This window comes from Muscardinus avellanarius (genome assembly GCF_963383645.1).
Source record: "Muscardinus avellanarius genome assembly, chromosome: 1".
Lineage (NCBI taxonomy): Eukaryota > Metazoa > Chordata > Mammalia > Rodentia > Gliridae > Muscardinus > Muscardinus avellanarius.
Window position 1 is genome coordinate 32,166,150 of NC_137786.1, and position 20,606 is coordinate 32,186,755.

At 43.2% G+C, this 20,606-nt stretch overlaps 1 protein-coding gene across 4 annotated transcripts in view; it reads left to right on the top strand.

The window, feature by feature from the left end:
- Window positions 1-20,606, top strand: part of SLC1A3 (solute carrier family 1 member 3) — a gene marked incomplete at both ends in the record, with an annotated part of 91,078 nt that overhangs the window by 56,343 nt on the left and 14,129 nt on the right. For 3 of the 4 annotated variants that reach the window (XM_080714013.1, XM_080714014.1, XM_080714015.1), the window contains 2 exons: window positions 15,688-15,892; window positions 19,310-19,352. In XM_080714013.1, the coding sequence (XP_080570139.1) occupies window positions 15,688-15,892; window positions 19,310-19,352 (248 nt within the window). The remainder of the gene's footprint in view (window positions 1-15,687; window positions 15,893-19,309; window positions 19,353-20,606) is intronic. The other variant, XM_080714016.1, reaches the window with a different exon arrangement.

Genomic DNA, 20,606 nt, shown 5'->3' on the forward strand with positions numbered 1-20,606 from the left:
GAAAGTTGGGTGACTGACTCTGTAAACAGACTGGAGGGAGGGGGAGTGCTGTAGCTTTACCAAGTGGCCAGAACGTTCTAAGAATTTCCCAAGGCCTTTGCAATGTGTAATTATCCATGGTTGAATTTGCTTTCTGTCTTAGCTGATTTAGGCTATTCATTAGTATATCATCTTCTAAATAAAGCTGCCATGTTGTGATATCAGGACTGACTCCGGCGCAGAGGTCCCCATGCTGTGACCATGGCCACTTGTCACCACTGCCTTCTTTAAAACATACACATTATCTTTACTATAATATATGACGTCTTTCAAGTATGAATTAAACAGATTTTTGTCACAATTCCCCATTAGGAGGATCAAATGCAAACCAACACTTGATACAAAACCAATGTGAATAATTTATTTTGCAAAAAATCTGTGAAGCACTAAGTATAGTGATCATTTAAATGGTGTGTTCTGGAATTGGACAAATGTGAGTTCAGATGCCAGCAATCCCACTTAATCTGTGAGTGAAGAATTAAATCTCCTCGTCACCAAGTCTGTAAATGAGAATTGACCATGGTTAGTCCCGCCCTTAGAGGGTTTATGGGGGGGGGGGGGGTTAAAAGAGAGAAAGCACTTAGTCCAGTGCCTGGCAGGAGAGGGTCTAGTTTTACTAAAGTCTCATATTTTACAGTGGTATTCCAAGGAGCATTCACAGCTAAAAATATTTTTAAAAATAAAACATCCCTGACATCATGTGCCAACTATTATTCTAAAGCTGCACACACATCAAGGTCTTTCATTCTCATAACAACCCCATTTACCAAGACACCGAGAGGTTATTCATCCTGAGCAGTCACAAGCTAATAAGTAGTGAAATCCGAGTCCAAACCAAGCAGGCTTTAGCGTTCACTGCGATTACAACTTCCTTCTAGGACGTACCAACAGATTTCTCAGTTTTCCCCCCCTAGTTTTATTTGAAATTACTCAGCTAGTTAATTTTATGTATTTTATTTGTTCAGGGAAGTTTTGTAATAATATTTTAGGTCAGATTGATTGTAATAAATAGCTCTCTGTATCTTCAGATTCAACCAACTGCAGATCAAAAATATGCAGGGAAAAATAAATACGGTCTGTACTAAACAAAGGCAGGCTTTTCATTATTATTCCATAAAATCATAACTAATTACATTGAATGTGTAGCATAAATTATCTAGAGGTAATTGAAAGTATACAGGAAAATGTGGGGAGGATGTGCATAGGTTACATACCAATACTATGCTGTTTTATAGAGAGAGCTGCAGATTTGTATCCAAGGAGATCCTGGCACCAATCTGCCCAGGGCACTGACTGTACATTGGGGGCTTAATTATCATGTCCTTTGGCAGACCATTCAGAGTTGCTTTATAAATGCTGAATTAAATGAAAAAACTTTGTGGAAGCAATTAATTGTCATTTTTAGAAGATGTTATCCTTAATATAAATGTAATACTTGAAACCAACTCATTCCATTATTTGTGCTGAGGCAGTCATAACCCTTTGAATTGCTGATTTAAAAATCAGCATTTTGTGCCCAGTTTCCCTTTACCCCGTTTATAAATCTTTTAGTCCTTAATCCTTTTAACACCATATCCCTAGTTCTGTCTGTCTCTTTTTAAAATAATGTCACATGATGCCGGGCGTGGTGGCGCACGCTTGTAATCCCCGCGCTTGGGAGGCAGAGACAGGAGGATCGCGCAGGTTCGAAACCAGCCGCGCACGCTGGCTTAGGAGACCCTGTTTCCAAATAAAAATGTAAAAATAGGTCTGGGAGTGTAGCCCAGAGGTAGAAGGGCTTCCAGGAACCCCAGTACCACCAATAATAATAATAATAATAATAATAATAATAATAATAATTTCACATGATTAGATTTTACTCAAGTGCACCCATTGGCTAGTTGTGCTCACTTCAAATGCCTATTCCTGAATTCTATGTCAAATAATTATTTTACTGGCCCATCCCATGCAACCTCAGTCTCAAGTCAACCAGACTGCACTTCTTTTCTTTATACTTCCAGATTCCTGAAGTCTATTCAGGATATGCGAACAAGGTGCTATCGACCATTTTCTTCGGAGAATTTTTGGGAATTACTCCATACCCCTTAAAAAAATCAAACTATGAAGCAGAGAATCAAAGAGAAATTATATGTATTGGTATTAAAAAACCAAAGTAGAGCCGGGCGTGGTGGCGCACGCTTGTAATCCCAGCGCTTGGGAGGCAGAGACAGGAGGGTCGCACAGGTTGGAAGCCGGCCTCAGCTACTTAGAGCGGCTCTCAGCAACTTAGTGAGACCCTGTTTCCAAATAAAGCATAAGATAGGTCTGGGAGTATAGCCCGGAGGTAGAAAAGCCCCTGGGTTCCACCCCCATCACCACAATATATTTAAATAAATAAATAAATAAATAAATAAATAAATAAATAAATAGGCTGGCTCAGCTACTCAGTGAGGCCCTCCGCAACTTAGTGGGACCCTGTTTCAAAATAAAGAATCAAAAATAGGGCAGGGGAGCCAGGCGTGGTGGCGCACACTTGTAATCTCAGTACTTGGCAGGCTGACACAGGAGAATCACACAGGTTCAAAGCCAGCCTCAGCTACTTAGTGAGGCTCTCACCAACTTAGACCCTGTTTCCAAATAAAATTATAAGGTAGGTCTGGAAGTGTAGCCCAAAGGTAGAAAGCCCCTGGGTTTCATCCCCATTACCACAAAAAAAAAAAAAAAATAGGTAGGGCAGGGGGTGTAGCTCAGAGGTCAAATGCCCCTGGGTTCCATCCCCAGACCTGAAAAAAAAAAAAAAAAAAAAAAAAAAAGAAAAAGAAAAGAAAAGAAACAGCTCCTTTCAACTAGGGCTCCTTTCTATGGAAGGAAGAAAGTTGCACAGGTGTTGGCCACTACTTGTGGTATATATCAGGAACAATTCAAGTCCATTGTTGCCCTGGGGTCTAGGGGCACAAATGCTCCATTTCCTGTCCCAAGGAGAGAATGTTCTCTCACTACCCAGAGGCAGAGGAAGAAGGAAGCTGACCAGCTCCAGACTGTGGAGCAACTCTTTTCACTCCATGAAGTGATACTGTGTTATTGCTTGGCTCAGGTAGCTGGGAGAATATAATCGCTGACTCCCTGGGTGTGACTATTCCTTTATAGATTAGATAAGAACAACCGATTTGCTTTTAAATGCTGAGAAAACTAATCAGAACTAAAAGTGGTGTTGTTGGACTTGGCCCAAAAAATACGCAGAGGTAAAAGCACCTACTCAATTTTTTCTTTATTCTTACGCCTCTGCTTTCCAGTCTTCCCTTCTCTGTTTTTTCTCCTCCTGTTCTTCCCTTCTCTGTTTTTTCTCCTCCTGTCATACTCTCCACTCCCTTACCCTCCCAACTCTGTCCCCAAAGATTTAATTTGGCATAGTCATGCTCCCAACTGGCCAAAATGTGGACCTGCATTTTATTAAAAATGTATTCTTTTGTAGAGTTGATAAGATCCACATCTCTGGATTTAATTTAGAAAATAGATAAGGTGAATGAGTTTTATTCTCTAATTGGCTCTTCTTTAAAAAAAAAAAAATTAAAAACCACATATTTAGAGCCGGGCATGGTGACTCATGCTTGTAATCCCAGTATTTGGGAGGCTGAGACCAGAGGATCGCGATTCGCAGACAGCCTCAACTACTTAGTGAGGCCCTCTACAACTTAGTGAGACCTTGTTTCAAAATAAAGAATAAAATATAGGGCAGGGGGTGTAGCTCAGAGGGAGAATGCCCCTGGGTTTCATCTCTAGATCTGCAAAAACAAAAACAAACAAACAAAAAAACACATATTTAGAAAAATCTTAGTTTCAGACTCAAAGCATACACTTAACCTCAGTCCAATTCAGAGTCTTAGGTTGAGTTCTGGTTCAAGAATCTTCCCAGGCCAAGGAATATGGGTGGGCAGTGGGTGGTATTTGGTTCAGACAGGTGTGTGGTGCCTCTGGCCCCAAGAATCTGCTGCCTCACAGCTCCAGTGCTGGACCTGGAATCACACCCCTGCTCTGGCTACATTTGTTTTGTTATGTTTGGTATGGGGATTGAGTCCAGGGGCATTCTACCTCTGAGCTACACATCCAACCCTGTTATTTTATTTTATTTTACATTATTTTGTTTTATTAAAACATGGTCTCACTAGGTTGTTGGAAGTCCCCTTCAGTTGCTGAGGATAGCCTCAAACTTTGATCCTCCTATCTCAGCCTCCTAAGAACTGGGATTACACGCGTGCAACACCATGTCTAGCTTCAGCTGTTCTTTTAGGGAAGCAGGTCCAGGTCCAATTGAGCTTCAAGATCCATGAGTCACTTTCAACCTGTTTCAGTTCCTTTTCTTCTGTGAGGGATAGGCCTTCTATGAGAAGAAAGGGCACCCGTTGCAGTCTGACATGCTCTGCAGGCAACGTGAGATGCCCTTCAGTTAACTTGTGACAAGTTATGGAATTCGGTGGTGGCCACTAAGCTTTCCACCAACTAGGAAACCCCTGTCCTGGTCGTCTTCCTAGGAAATTTATACAGGATGGTCTTTTCCTTAGCAGGAAACACAATCCAGAGTAAAGAGGGCTACTTTAGACATTGCAAACTTCCCCCGTAGTTGGCTGATTCTCTTAGGAAAAGGCAGAGGAGGCTGGGGCTCTGGCCCTCCCAGACTTCCCCTCATTAAGGCAAAGCAATCTGCTCCTCCCTACAGGTTCTTTCTGAGAGTGAAGTCACCTACTTTCCCCCCAACACTAACACTCCTGGCTAATGGTGCTGGTGGCCGATCCACCCCAGGCCGTGGCCGGAGGCCGTTTTCCCACAGGATAGAGATTTCTTGTCGACGGCAGCTTTGCAGGTATGACCAAGCGTCCTGCAGCCGGCCCATTGCCCCCGCTGCCCGGCACCCGCTTTCCTCTTTGCTGCTATTTTCTGTGGTCCTGGGTTTCGAAGTCTTGGCAAGAGGACAGTCATTCCTTTGTGTGCTTGGCTGTTACAATGAAGTAACCAAAGAAAGGGTCTTGGTCTGAGGCTGTCAGCTGTTACTAATCACGACTCCCCGGCCCGTCGTGGGTCCCGCTCGCCTCTCCCTCTTGCTCTGCTTAGCACACATAAAGAAGATGAATTACTCTCTGGTTCCTCTTCAAAAAAGCATATTGTGCGGCACATTCCAATACAGTGAGCAAAGGATGGGCTAATGTGAGGGTAAATGGGTATCTAAATCACCTCGCAGTGGGGCTCGCGCCGGCAGCTGTGAGCCTCTAAGAGGAGACTCATAGGGTCGCCCCTTCTGAGAGTTCCCGGAGACCTCGCTGAGAGGGAGAGGAAGTCCCCGCGGTGGGCCCCCTGCCACACCGTCTGACCGGAATCATCAATGGGCCGTCAGGCTGAAATGAGAGTCTATTGAATGGTCAAGGCCTCCGTAAGACAGGCAGCCTCTACCTTGAAGATTAAACCAAAGGGCGCCAGAAGCTCTTGAATATTAGAAATAACAGTAGCAGAAGTTGGGCCTCAGTTTCCCCTCACTGCTTCCTGACACACAAGTTCATTCTCAAAGGATAGCAGCTGTCTCCAGAGAAAAGGAATTATGTACTTAGTCCTACCAGACTGAGGGTAAAAGTGATTTATTTGACTTTTTCTGCCACTAATAATATTGTGTGCTTCGCTGATTTTTTTTCCCACTTAACCATATTTCAAAAAGAGAATGTTTCTCTTTTGCTTTTCTGCGCTTTATTTTCCTAGGGAGCACTGGAGGTCAAAGAAAAAGACTCAGCGCCAAGTTTTAAGGGTCAAATTTAAAAAAAAAAAATGAGTTTGCCTGACAGATTATACACCGTCATCGTAGGCAGCAAGTTTATGACAAATTTCACCAGTGATTCTCATGCAGTCTAACCTCATGAAGCTAAGCAGTGTTCTAGGCTAATGAAATGGCAAGTTTCGTGATATTATGAGCAGCCATAATGGGAAGGAAACTTTAGCCCGGGTGAAAACCCATGTGAAAATACTTGTGATTTAATTGACTGTGAATGCTACAAGATCTTTCTCAGCTCTTCGTGAAGAGGGTTTAACTCTTTACTAGGAATCACTGATAAAAATAAATCACCTTCTTTGCTCAAAATTCCATGAAGTAAACCTTTCCTAAAACATTTCTTCTTGTTACAGTGTCCATAACATTTTTGTTGTTGTTGTTGTGGTTGTGGTGCTGGGGATGGAACCCAGGGGCATTCTACCTCTGAGCTATACCCTCAGCCCTATTTTTTTATTCTTTATTTTGAAAGAGCGTCTCACTGAGTTGCAAAGGGCCTCACTAAGTAGTAGCTGAGGCTGTCCGCGAACCACGATTCTCCTGTCTCAGCCTCCCCAATGCTGGGATTACAAGCGTGCGCCACCAGGCCCGGATCATAAAATTTTTGTTCGAATTAATTGACCAGTTACCAAAGATCCTTGGCCTTCCCTAGGGAAATGAAGCAAGTTCTTGGGTAGAGTGGGCAGCCAAGGTCACAGGAAACAAAGATAACAGGAAGAGAAGACCAAGGCTCTTGGCTCCTTTTTTTTTTTTTTTAGCATTTTTTTTTATTTTATTGGTGCACTGTATTCATATCATATTGGGATACAAACTTTTGTAGACATACATGCACACATCGCCCAGTCAGCCCCCACCCGATCCCCACCCCATTCTCTCCCCATCCCTCCCTCCCATGCTTGGCTTAGTGGTTGACATCTAGTATTATAGCAATTTATCCAAAATTGAAAATGATAATCTCACATAACAGTTTCATTTGTCTGATACCAAGCTTTTGATGACTTAAAGGTAACATTTCAATATTTCTTTTTACTTTCTTTCTTACCAGAGAATACTTTTTTTCTATTTTTTTAGGTGAAACTATCATATATTTTTTTTTCTTTTTGTACTTTTTTTTAATTAATTTATTTTTTAAATTGGTGCATTGTAGTCATATATCAATCACATTGGAGTACAAGACTTGAGAGGATATACAAGCACACATCTTCCAATTAGCCCTCCTCCAGCCCCCGTCCCATTCCCTCCCCCTCCCTCCATCCCACACTTCTTTGGTGATTTACTTTGATACATTTGTTTATGTACCTCCTGCATTTTAAAGAGGCTCCGTCCTCCAGTATTACATACCCTCTGATTGGTCACATTAGTTGCTTCACTATAGGGCCCTTTCTATAGCTCAACCTCTTCCTATTGCCCTTTTCCTCCTAGTTATTGCTGATTAAGAGAAGCATCTGATTTATATTTTCTGCGATATTTCTCTGTGCATGCTGCGTTGCAAGTACCAATCCCACTCTTGATGGTCCCAGTAGTGGCCTGGCTACTCAGTGGACAGATACAGACCTCGCTGGCTCAAGCAGCAGCCTTGCCTCATGGGAGGACCCAGTTCTGGTCTCGCTGGCCCCTGAACCGGTCAAACCCCTAAGCTGGCTTTGGTCCCGACCTTGGAGGCCGCAGGAGTGAACTTGCCTCACGCCAGGCTCCGATGCTGGCCATTGGCCCCTGCACCGGTCTAACCCCTTGGCAGGATTCCAATCCCGGCCTCGGAGGCCCCAACACTGGTAATGCCTCACGGCAGGCTCCGATGCCGGCCTCACTGGCCCCAGCACCGGCCTAACCCCTTGACAGGCTCTTATCCTGGCCTCAGAGGCCCCAGTACCGGCCTTGCCTCAAGGCAGGCTCCGATGCCGGCCTCGCTGGCCCCAGCACCGGCCTAACCCCTTGGCAGGCTCCGATCCCGGCCTCGGAGGCCCCAGCACTGGTCATGCCTCAAGGCAGGCTCCGCTGCCGGCCTTCCTGGCCCCAGCACCGGCCTAACCCCTCGGCAGCCTCTTATCCTGGCCTCGGAGGCCCCAGTACCGGCCTTGCCTCACGGCAGGCTCCGATGCCGGCCTCGCTGGCCCCAGCACCGGCCTAACCCCTCGGCAGGCTCCGATCCCGGCCTCGGAGGCCCCAGCACTGGTAATGCCTCACGGCAGGCTCCGCTGCCGGCCTCATTGGCCCCAGCACCGGCCTAACCCCTTGGCAAGCTCTTATCCTGGCCTTGGAGGCCCCAGTACCGGCCTTGCCTCACGGCAGTCTCCGCTGCCGGCCTCGCTGGCCCCAGCACCGGCCTAACCCCTCGGCAGGCTCTTATCCTGGCCTAGAGGCCCCAGTACCGGCCTTGCCTCAAGGCAGGCTCCGATGCCGGCCTCACTGGCCCCAGCACTGGCCTAACCCCTCGGCAGGCTCTTATCCTGGCCTCGGAGGCCCCAGTACCGGCCTTGCCTCACGGCAGGCTCCGATGCCGGCCTCGCTGGCCCCAGCACCGGCCTAACCCCTCGGCAGGCTCCTATCCCGGCCTCGGAGGCCCCAGCACTGGTCATGCCTCAAGGCAGGCTCCGATGTCTTGGCTCCTTTTTAAAACCTAGGCTATTAGAGGCTGGGGGTGTAACTCAGAGGTAGAGCACTTGCTTGGCATGTGCAAAGCCCCAAGTTTGATCCCTAACACTGCAAAAAATAAATAAAACAAACCCAAGCTATTAGCTGCATGGGGGTATATACCAGTGTTGGCAAACCTGAACCTACAATAATAACATTTACACTGTGACCTGGTACACACAGAGAGCTGAAAAAATGTCCTCAAAGCAATCCATGCCTTTACCACATGTGATGCATTCTGGTACTTACTGGCCTATCCTCTCCCGCTACCTGATTTAAAAAAAAAAAAAAAAAAAAAAAAAAAAAACTGCTGATATTTTGACCTGCATAGTGAGCACTCCTGTAGATAGACCTCCCTCCTTTCTGGCCATCCCCCTTCTCTGCATTTGTTGTTTTTGTGTATTCTTTCATTCTTTTCTTCTGTTTATATGAACAGATAGAACAATAGTAACTACTTCTGTAGTCTCATGTGAAAGAATGAAATATGTTATCAAAGGAAGGGAAGTAACATAGGAATAGGGGAGAGAGACAAAGGAAGGCGAGGAGGGAGGAGTGTCCTTGCCAGCACCTGGCCTTGCCGACCTGCGGGGGCCCCCTGGCTCCAGAAGTCAAGCTCCAGCTAAAGCCACGTTTGCCTTGTCACTTCTTTTCCACAAGGTCTGTCTCTGTTCCAGACAAAATGAACCTCATTTTTTTTTAATTTAATTGAGGGAAGATCAATCAGAATTGGAGAGTCTGAATTTCAGAGTATTTTAAGCTAAAGCAACTTTAGTGTTTGTAACCCATATACTAACCTAGTCGAAGTGTTAACAAAAAAAAAAAAAAAAAATGTGCTCAGCCTCTACCCAGTAAGACAACAACACTGTCCAATAGACAGATAGTTACTGGCACCTCCCATGTGGAGGCGCTGTGCTAATGGGTCTTTGGGTTTTTTCACTGAGGCAACTGCAATGAAGAAAACAGATGATCCTGATGTCTTGGCCACGAAAATTCTGGTTGAGGGAGACATAGACTGATTGTAACTGCCAACATCAGGAGCCTACTTTGTATAGTCTTATGTTTGTCTAATCTTGCAGTATAGGTATTATTAGCTTCTCTCCTAGCTGAGGGACGGAGGCTTAACGAGGCGAGTTAACACTTCATGAGTAGCCTGCTTACCATTTATCTGTTTAATTAATAATAATGACAGCTAAGATTTGCTGAATGCTCACCTTGGGTCAAGCACCCTGTGGAGGCCCCTTTAATGCCAGTGAAAAACCTATGAAGTTCATCATACCCATAATATAGATGAAGAAACAGGCTCAGAGAAGCCACATGGTACCAGCTCAACAAGCGGAATCCAGGTATTCTAACTTCACACCCTGCACAATTAGTCACTGTGCCACAAATAGCTTTTTAAAGGAATCTTTTGAAAACACCTGAGTTGTCCTGAAATCCTTGAAATATTGTCTTTAAGTTCTGAGGCTATCACCTGTCTACTAACTGTGTTTCAAAATTGGGATATTATCATTCTTTTTTTTTTTTTTTTTTTTGCAGTACTGGGAATGGAACCCAGGGGCATTCTACCTATGAGCTACACCCCCAGTCCTATTTTTATTCTTTTTTATTTTGAAACATGGTCTCACTGAGTTGCAAAGGACCTCACTAAGTAGTAGCTAAGGCTGCCCACGAACTGCGATCCCCATCTCAGCCTCCTGAATTCTGGGATTACAAGTGTGTGCCAACATGCCTGGCTTATCATTCTTTACCAATAATTTGGAACCTAGCTTTTAAAAATTTGCCTTCTGTTCTAGAACCAAATAATCATAGAAATTTCAGTTTCTTCTAGTCTAGTCTATAAAGGGGCCAGAAGAAAATATTGTAGTTCAGAAAAACTACATAAAGTTTAGACAGAGATTTAAAGATATTTTCTTGGGACTCGCTCCCTGCTTAGTGCTCCTCTCCTCTGGCCTCCTCTACTTTCTGGGGTGACAGTGTGCCCTGAACCCAGCAGGAAATAGCTGCTTAGGGCATAAGGGCCCACTTCTAAATCTGTAAAATATGAAGTAGATTGTATATTTGGAATTTAATTTTCCTGTTCTAAAAACCTGATCACCTTGTATTCACATGAATACGGTACGTATTAGAGCTCATCTTTGATTTTCTTGTTGTAAGTTTGCCCATCTTGAAATTCTAGGAGGGCTGAGAACAGGCGGCTTTCATTAGATGAGTGTTTGAGAAATGTATGAGGGAGAAGGAGTGCATCTAAAATAAAATAAAAACTGAAGCAGAACAATTTCCTTGCATCAGCAGTTGCCATCACCCTTGTCTGTTCTCTCTGGGCCTGGTCCAGGGGCCTTGGAAGAACAATGAACCATCAAGAGGACGAGTGGAAAGACAATTCAAAACAGAAGGCTGCTTCTTTAGATTGCATGCTTCAAAACCAGAGACAGGAACTGTTGGGAGGAAGGAGACTGAAACACGTTAAATTATAAGACATAAATTTTTCAGCAGATGGAGGAATGAAATCCATGCAAATGACAGAACCTTGGTAACTTGGCATTATTTGTGTTATCCTTTAATACTTGGCTGAGTGCATCATTTATTTATCCAAGAAGTCATACCAAATATTATACCAAAAGAAATCTAATTTACAATACAGACTTACAGAATTTCACATACATATTCATGAAACACTTTCCCACCCTCTCCCCAAATCTCACAGACTTGGTGCTTATTTGTTGTGCTAAACAGATTGCCAAAAGACTGTCTTCATAAATAAAAACACAGTTACATCATTGCTTCAAGAAATTCTCTTTTTTCCCTCTCTTTGCCAAGTAATTGTTGCCTAAAATACCCAGATATTTGAAGCAAAGTTTTGATCTTTTACATTCTGGAAAGCATCCTGTTCTGTCTCCTCTCAGTGTTTAACTCATTGGTGAACATACCAAACATTGCAGAATGGTTACTTGTTTGATGACTGGTTATTGATGGGTAGATTTTTCAGAAAGGAAAATAAGGCTCAAGTATTCAGACCCAGCAAGAATTGGTGGCTCTCTTTCCTCCATTAGGATGTGCATGCTCTGGGCTGTTTTTCTAGAAATGGTGAAGAATCTGCACTGATACATTGACTCTCTCTAGCTAGGACCGACTGACATTGCTCAGCTTGGCTTTCAGGTAGGTTTAGGGAATGCAGGAAAACCGGACAGAGACTTTCCACAATTACAGCTCTCCATAGACCTTTCCTCAAGCTCAGTGGCTCATCTCAACATTGAATTCAATGCAAGAAGGCAAGAGAAAACCAACACTGGTAACAAGCAAGTGCGTTATGGGAGGCTTCTTGCTTGTCCATAGAAGAGAAGTACAGTGGTAAGAAAACTCTTGGATTTGAGGGTTTGGATCCTGCCGCTGCCATGTATTAACTGGGCAAGTTGCTTAACTTATCTGGCCTCATGTTTTCTCACCTATAAAATGGTGTAAATAGTACCTGCATTCTATAATTGTCTTGGAATTATATGAATATATACCATTTAGAGGTAGGACTTGGCAAGTGAGTCAGTGGACCAGCATAAAAGTTAACTCAAAGTATATAAAACATACATCCCAGTACTTGGCAGGCTGAGATAGGAGGGTCACAGATTCAAGGCCAGCCTTAGCAATTTAGCAAGACCCTCAACAACTTAGCGAGACCCTGTTTCTAAATAAAAAATAGGTAAGGCCTAAGGCTAGAGCTCAGAGGTAGAATGCACCAGGTTCAATCTCCAGTACAAAAAAGGAAAATTATATTATACATACATATCTTTATATCCTTTTCTGGATATATATATATATATATTTATTTATATATACATACATACATACAAACACAAAAATATGGTGTTGTAACTGGAAAAGTCATCATGGGACTTGTAGCACTAGTACAGTAGGTTTGGGTTTCAAGAGGTTCTTGATTGTGATGGCGTTTGTTTTCATAATAAAGATGTCAGCATGTGTTGAATGAGGCTGGTTTAGTTGAGCCCAGACCAAATGAAGAAAACGAAATCATGATCTTTACTGCTTTCCCTGGAATGTCTTTCTCAAATATGCACTTAGCTAAACACACGTTTGTAGTATCACACTCCCACAAATATCTCTGTGCCCAAGTGACTTCCTGTCTCCCCACTTCCCCACTGCCCTTTTCTCATATATTTTAAAGTGAGTGACAAGGCTCCATGCAAACATTCCCCTTCCCAAACATTTAAGAAATTCCTGCCAAAGTTCCATTTTCTACAGAGTGATTTAGCATTATAACCTCACCCCAGACACTCTTGTGTTTAGTCTCTGTCATAAAGCTTAGTCTTATATTTCTTTAGGTTGGGGACTGGGAATGGTCACAGGGTTCAGGTGAGGGAGAGGAGCTCACTTGGGTTTTGTCTTCCAGAGTTCCTCCTCTACTTGCCTGGATCCACCAGTATCAAGGCCATTGTGTGCACACCAGATTGTACACATCCGTCCTGCTGTTGCTTCGGTGACAATGCATGGCCTTGTTCCTGGTGGTCTGTTTAGTTTCCCAAGCTGGAGTGCCCCAGGAGCAGAGGTGAGCAAGTAGTTTTATGAGGCACACCAGAGCCCCCTTAGGAGAAGAACCTACACGGATCCTTTTTTTGATAAAACAATAGCCACTGCAGTCTTATTAATATTCTTTCAGAGGAAAAGGGCCAATACACAGAGGTGGGTAAGGCCTCTCATTTGATTGTCGATTCTCCTTCTGTGCTCACCACTAAGCAGATGCCTTTTGATGGTGGTCTTTAGCTACCTCAGAAATAAAAAGGATGGAGAAAGTACTTTTACATGGGTTTTTATTCAAAAACCCTTTTTAAACCTATAAACTGTATTTCCTAGCATGGATAGCCCTATAGCTGTGGGTACTGGGATGACTTTTCCCCTCCCTCTCTCCAGGGTGCAGGGAGGGAGATGGAACCCTCTTCCTTTGTACGCCATTTTGATTTCCAGATCTGTCTTGACAGCCATTCCTCTGAATAGCTGTAGGTCAGGAATAGTGGCAGGAGCGTCAGAGAAGAGCTGGCATGAGAACGGAGCAGCAGCACAGCGTGGGAAGCAAGAGGGAAAGAAAGCATCGCAGAGGAGGAAAACCCTGCTGCCTGGTACCTCCTAGCAGAGATATCCAGTCCACTGTGCTTATACCACTCCCCACATCAACAGGGAAAGAGCCAGAAGAATTGCAGGTTTCTGCAGTGACCAGCTTAGAGCAATCATAGGAAAAGGCAATGAGCCCCTTCTGAGAAATATCATTGTAAGCACAGGAAAGTCAAGATATATGATTCAGACCTGACAAGGAAAATGGGGGAATGAGATACTGTGGCTGAAGATAGATTAGCCCATTTATGATGGATTTGGAGTATGGAAGGGGTACCATCTCAACAACTAAATACTTAAACCTGGGTTTCAAGACGAAAAGAGATTGAGTTCATGCACTAATGCCAAATTGGCCTCCTAATTTGTGGGAGCTGCCATTGGTTTTCTCGGGGACAGGAAGTTAAGTAAACTTAGTGACCGGAGATCTGAGTTTGAGTTCCACTCCATGCTACTTGATGTATTTTTAAATAAGACTGGAGACTTTTGCTTAATTGTTTTTTAATCTGCTGTTTAAGTTATTGTTAAAAATAAGACCGTATCAGATATTAAGTAAATGGTTTGTTATGAAAAGTATAAATTATATGATTCAAATATAAATGAAATTATACATTGAAGGTCATGATTTTAATTTCTACCTTCAATTAGCTTTCTAGGAACATTTTTGGACATACCCAACCAGATACTTGGCAACCATGGACAATATTTTTTCCTTACTTTACCTTACACTAAATATATACATGTAAACATAGTCACTCCCTAAATATTAAAACATCATTAGAATTTGATATCTATCATTAAGAGAAAGCATAACCTCTTAATACATTTATGAAACACAATTTTAAATAGCAAATAGTCTGATTAACTCTAATTGGATTATGCTCTGATTGGATTTTTGTGTTAAACTGGGATTGGAGAGGATAAAGAAGAAGAAAACCAAGAAACAACTAATGAAACAGAAGAGCTTATGTTATAGATAACTTAGTCTTTTGAGGATTTTGTGTCTTTTCCAATAGTTTTCCAGCCCAAGAAGCACTGAGATGTGTCCTACTACCTAGAGCCATCAGAGACACTTTCAAAGTCATTGCTTCCTTTTAACCTAGAATGAAACTTTCCATTGAAAACTATGACCAAGACTTTGAAGATGTCTTGAGAATTAGGAAAAGAGCTACTTTAACACAAGACCAAGTATCCTGGACATATGGGAGAAGGGAAAGGAAGATAGGATGGAAAAATGAGCAGAATGCCACCCAAATATGTCTGATGAGATGAAACAGCAGAGAAACTATTTGAGAACTTTGGCTTTAAAATTCAATGTTTACCTGAAGTGCTAATTGAAGATAGATCAGCAGGTGATAGGAATAATAACTTGAATTTTACATTAAATACATACAAAAGACTCCATAAAACATTCAGAAAATAGCAATTCTTTGGGAAAAAAATTAATGGCAGTTAATCTATAGTAATCACCACAGCACTTGAATTTGAGGTAAAGTTAGATTATCCTGCTGGAATTTTTAAAAAATTATTTCTTGCCGGGCGTGGTGGCGCACGCTTGTAATCCCAAAGCTGAGGAGGCTGAGACAGGAGGATCGCACATGTTTGAAGGCAGCCTCAGCTTCTTAGTGAAGCTCTCAGCAACTTAGTGAGACAACTGTTTCCAAATAAAGTATAAAATAGGTTTGAGAGCATATACCGAAGGTAGAAAAGCCCCTGGGTTCCACCCTCAATACCACAAAAAAAAAATTATTTCTTTATACACTGTACACATACACACTACTCACTACTCACACTTGAAGGTTCCCCAACCAGGAACAACTAAGGAAAGATATTAATTGTACTTTCCAACTTTTGGAGAACAGGTTTTATTTGACCATGTGAAGGGCAAGAAACGGGTGACCACCTGCTCGCAGGCCCAGCTGGTTACCCAGCCATCCTGTGACTTTTTCCTTTCACCTTCTGTGACCCCCCTGGTTAAATCTGGGGCCAAGTTCTGGTAACATGTATTGCCTGGTGGGGTGAAGGTAGGGAGATGTGAAAGGAAATGCTGCTTCCATTGTCTCCCACTGCAGAATACCTTGGACTGACCTCCTGAAATCTCCTCTGTTTGCCTTTACCAGGAATGGCTGCCCTGGATAGTAAGGCATCAGGGAAGATGGGAATGCGAGCCGTGGTCTATTACATGACGACCACCATCATTGCCGTGATGATTGGCATAGTCATTGTCATCATCATCCATCCTGGGAAGGGCTCGAAGGAAAACATGCACAGGGAAGGCAAAATTGTGCAAGTGACCGCTGCAGATGCCTTCCTGGACCTGATCAGGTAGGTCCCCGCGAGCCCGTCCCTTTGGGTATCTTCTGACTAGCCAAACCCACCGTATTTAGGGAAATTAATCAAATCCTAGGAGAGGCATCTTACTGACCAGCCTTGGGAGGTTTGAATTGAAGGTCCTGTCTTTACTTTTTTCTAACGGAAATTGAAGTAAGGAGCTATTTTATGATCTTATCGCAAGAAGTGAGAACAAGGGGAGAAGGTAGATTTTAAGAGCCCTGCTTTTAGGATTCAGAATCTCAACACCAAGTTCCCTCTACTATGTAGTTCTCTTTGGGATATTGGAATATTAATAATTTCTAACATACTCTTTCACAAGTCTTACCCACCCTCTCTTGGTTGGTTGGTTGGTTGGTTTTGGTACTATGGATTGAACACAGGGGCATTCTCTCTCTCAGGTATACCCCCAGCCCTATTTTACTTTTTACTTTGAAATAGGGTCTCATTAAGTTTAAGAGGACATCACTAAGTTGCTGAGGCTGACTTTGAACCTATAATCCTTCTATCTGAGCCTCCCAAGTACTGGTATTATAAGCATGCACCACCATGTCTAGCTCAGTCTTACCCTTTAAAGCTAGGGGTTGTTTAGTTTTGTTTTGGGTACTGTGAATTGAACTCAGGGGCATTCTACCTCCAAGCTAAACCCCCAGCCCTATTTTTTTTATTCTTTATTTTGAAACAAAGTCTCACTCAGTTGTAGAGGACCTCAGTAAGTAGCTGAGGCTGGCCACAAACCTGTGATCCACCTGTCTCAGCCTCCAAAGTACTGGGTTTACAAGTGTGCGCCACCATGCTTGACATAAGATTAGTTTTTAACCTAATCACTGGACTCCTAATTTAGAACTGATGATCAGTATCGTGTTCATTATACCAAACAACTTAGTGTCAGAAGAAACTTTAGGGACCAGATGGTCATACCTTCCCAAGCGTTTCCTTTTGAACCACTTATGAAAAAATGATCTGGTACGTCAATAGTAAAAGATTAAAGGGTGACTTCAGCATTTGTTTTCTGTACAAACCAAATACTGACTACAAATGTGTCTCATCTGACACTTGAAGTGAATCTGGTGAGAGCTGTCCTTTCACAGAGATGTGAAGTGAGCCAAAGTTGGATTCTGACACTTTTCTGCCTTCTCTCTACATACCTGTCCTCTATCAGTCAGGGTCTAGCAAGCATATTGTATATTCAGAAGAAACATTGCAGAAGGTTTGCAAAGGTGCAGGCAGACTTAGGGGAGCCTCCAAGGTCTGATGAGACACCAAAGGATTAACCATAGGCAGCTATTTTGCAATCATCCCTGGCTACAAAGGGACAAGGGAAGAGAGCTGTTACTGGAATCCAGAAAGAGCTGTAGCCTTGAGAAAGGGAATAAGGGTAGGAACTGAAGCTTTAATTGGAGGAAGGGAGCTGCCTCCAGACCTATCGAAAAGAGAGATGGGAGAATGAACATATGGACTCTCTTTCTCTGCCCTCTGATCTGGCAGTGCAAGCCACTGGACAAACCCAATGGGCGGTCAGCAGGCAAAAGAATGTTTATGTTCTGGTCCATGGGAGTCAACCTTCCAGGGCACAGAAAAGAACAGAGAATGCACCAAGAAGGGCAAATTGAAAATATCTGAGCACAGACCTCTGACATCCCTGTCTGCTTTGTCTTCCCCCACCATGAAGCCCACCAGCCTGTGCTCCCCCAAAACAGCCTTTTTCTCCGTTCCTCATAAATCACCTACAAAGCAATTGGGTTGCCCATCCACGATACTCATTCTAAAGGATTCCCCATTGATCCTCTGAAGGAAGCTCTTTTAAGGGATTGACTCTGTATGCCATCTCAAGGAGTGGGTCTATGCAGTTAAATTCCAGAGAGCTGGGAAGCAGAGGGTCTCCTCAGGAGCGCCTCGCAATCCCACCATGGGTGACTTTGCACTGTCTATATCACCCAACCCTGGGTGCCTCTCCATGAAAGCCCATTTCAGGGAGGTAATCACAATGATCCGAAGGTAGCAAACCACCTATGGTATCATTTCATACCAAGTTGGCTCCCAGTAATTGTTTTTATTTGGTTCATTCAGTTAAAGTAAAGCTTTGCAACATGTTTTCATGAACTTTACCCTTGGCTAGTTTGAATTAGGAGGATTTCATCGTGTTCTCTTTTTCTGTGATTTCTACCCTTGTTTGACAAATTGGGAACTTGTTGTCTCCCATCTGGTTGGTTCTTCACTCTGTCCCAGCGACAAGTGTAGAACTCTACTGATCCACCCAGTCCTCAACTTTATCCTGGTCTGTCCTAAACAGTCAAGGTTTTTAGAAACAAATCCATAGAGCATAGATGGGAAGGAAAAGGAAACGGGACAGTCTGGATAGTAGGAAGCAAGGGACAAGTTTATAGCCTTACTGTGTGAGTTCAATAACATACAACTTCTGAATCCTGTATGCAGCTAACTGCCCGGGTCATTTATCCTCCTCCTTCTACCTTGGAGCCCCAGTGAAATCTAATCCAGTCTCCTCTTTCACTGAGTCAACAGAGACATACATAAATGGATGCCATGACTTGACCAGTGTCACTCATAACTTAACCAGCCAGAATGTTGTCATGTTGTCCCCCCACACAATAAACTCAAACAACCGCTCTGACAGTCTCTGAGCAAGTGACAAACTCTGCCAGCTGGGACTCAACTTTAAACCGTGTGGGCCATCTTCCACTGGCCACTAAAGAGACTCCAGCAATTCAGTGCCAATGTCCCATGCCCAAGAAGGTCTTTGGGAAGACATTGGGAAACAGAATTCCATAGCCCACCATGATTTCTGATTCAAGCATTTGGTCCCTAGACACATGGCACAATAACCAGAATGCCCACTATTGGATAATACCTCAAGAGCCACAGCACTGATGATAAAAGGCATTTCCCAGCCAGGTGTGGTGGCGCATGCTTGTAATACCAGCATTTGGGAGGCTGAGACAGGAGGATCCCGGTTCATGAACAGCCTCAGCTACTACTTAGTGAGGCCCTTTGCAAACTCAGTGAGACCCTGTTTCAAAATGAAGAATATAGGGCTAGAGGTGTAGCTCAAAGGTAGAATGCCCCTGGGTTCCATCCCTAGTACTGCAAAAAAATAAAAAAAGGCATTTCCCTTCTCACTTTGATTCTTACTAGGCTGAGCTGAGTTTTGATGATACAAGAGATGAATGAAGAATCCCATGGGCTAACAAGAAGACAGTCAAGTTGAGTTGGGGCCACACCTAGCGATAATTATATTTTCTCTTTCAAGCCATAAAACCCACCAGAACTGTATTCTTTTTCCTTTTACTACTTGACCCAGTACAATCTTTACCTTAGCAACAATGAAATGGTATTTAAAGGGCAAACTGACTATTTGGGAAAGTTTTCAAGTGATTTCTATTTTCTTTTTAGGAACATGTTCCCTCCAAATCTGGTGGAAGCCTGCTTTAAACAGGTAAATACTCAACAGCCACTAACTTACCTTTGAGATCCCTCTTTGGCACACCAAACCAAGTGGGATCCTCTCCTCCCCTGACCCTATTTTTCTGCAATAAGAAACACTTCTCTTGCCAACCAATCCATGGGAAGAACCAGGGTTTCCTAGGAACTTTAGGGGGAGATGGTTCTTACCTTGTGTCCAAGGCTTAGTTGCCAGATGCAGTGTGTCTTACAAACAAATAGCACACTGAGTCCCTGTTGTTGTTAAGAGGGCTAATCGGGAGACCCCTTTCTCTCTCTCTCTGTTCCCCATCTCCCCCATACAAAAGCCCAGCAAGCAAAGCATGTTTCAATATAAAATATATTAACAGCTTACTTTAAAAAGATTAGAGAGGCTACTCCCATTTCTGGGTTAAAAACGGTTGGACTGTTCATTACAGGTCTACCAAGGGCCTTAGAGATTCTGAAGGAGAACCCTATCAGAAAGGAATGGCATCCTCGTTTGCAGAATGTCTGCTGTGGCCGAGAACTACTGTTATATTTAGTCCTCAAGTAAATACGATGGGCATCACTGTCTTCATTTCACCCAAGAGCCCACTTGTTTATAAGAACAGGGGGTTCTGTAATATGCACGGGTTCTCACAAGCAGCCAATGGCAGAATTCAGATCCAGTGTGTTCACTACCAGTCGTCTTCCTGCTATTCCATCCTACTTCCTAGAAAGTGACCTGCAGGGCAATGAGATGTCTACCTGGAAGCCACAGTGAGGTCCAGTTACTTTTTGCCTTGGATCTAAGCAACTCTTAGCCCTCTGCGTTCTGGGTTCAGATATGTTTTACTATTGGAGGATAAAATTCAGTTCATTCTAACCTCACTTGACTATGAAAATTTGTTGCCCAAAATATGGAAGGAGAAACAGACATTCTGGATTAAATTGTAGTTCCCAAACACATCTCCAGATGGTGTCAGTTCACCTCTGTTGTAATGCCCTAACCTTTTGGCTCGGGATCTGTAAAACAAAACCCTGACCTCATGGAGAATGGGGTTTTATACATCCAAGCCCCCCTTTGTCTTTTCCATTTAAATTTTTATTAAGATTATTTTTTAATGGGTAATGCGTGCACACATTGCAAAATTCAAGCAGAATCTTTTCTTTAAAAAAGAAAAGCCTAAGAGGCCAAAATCTAACTTTCTTTGTTCAAAACTGACAATAACCATAAATAACAAACTCCTTTTAATCCTACCAGCCAAGCCCAGTACCACGGGGCTGA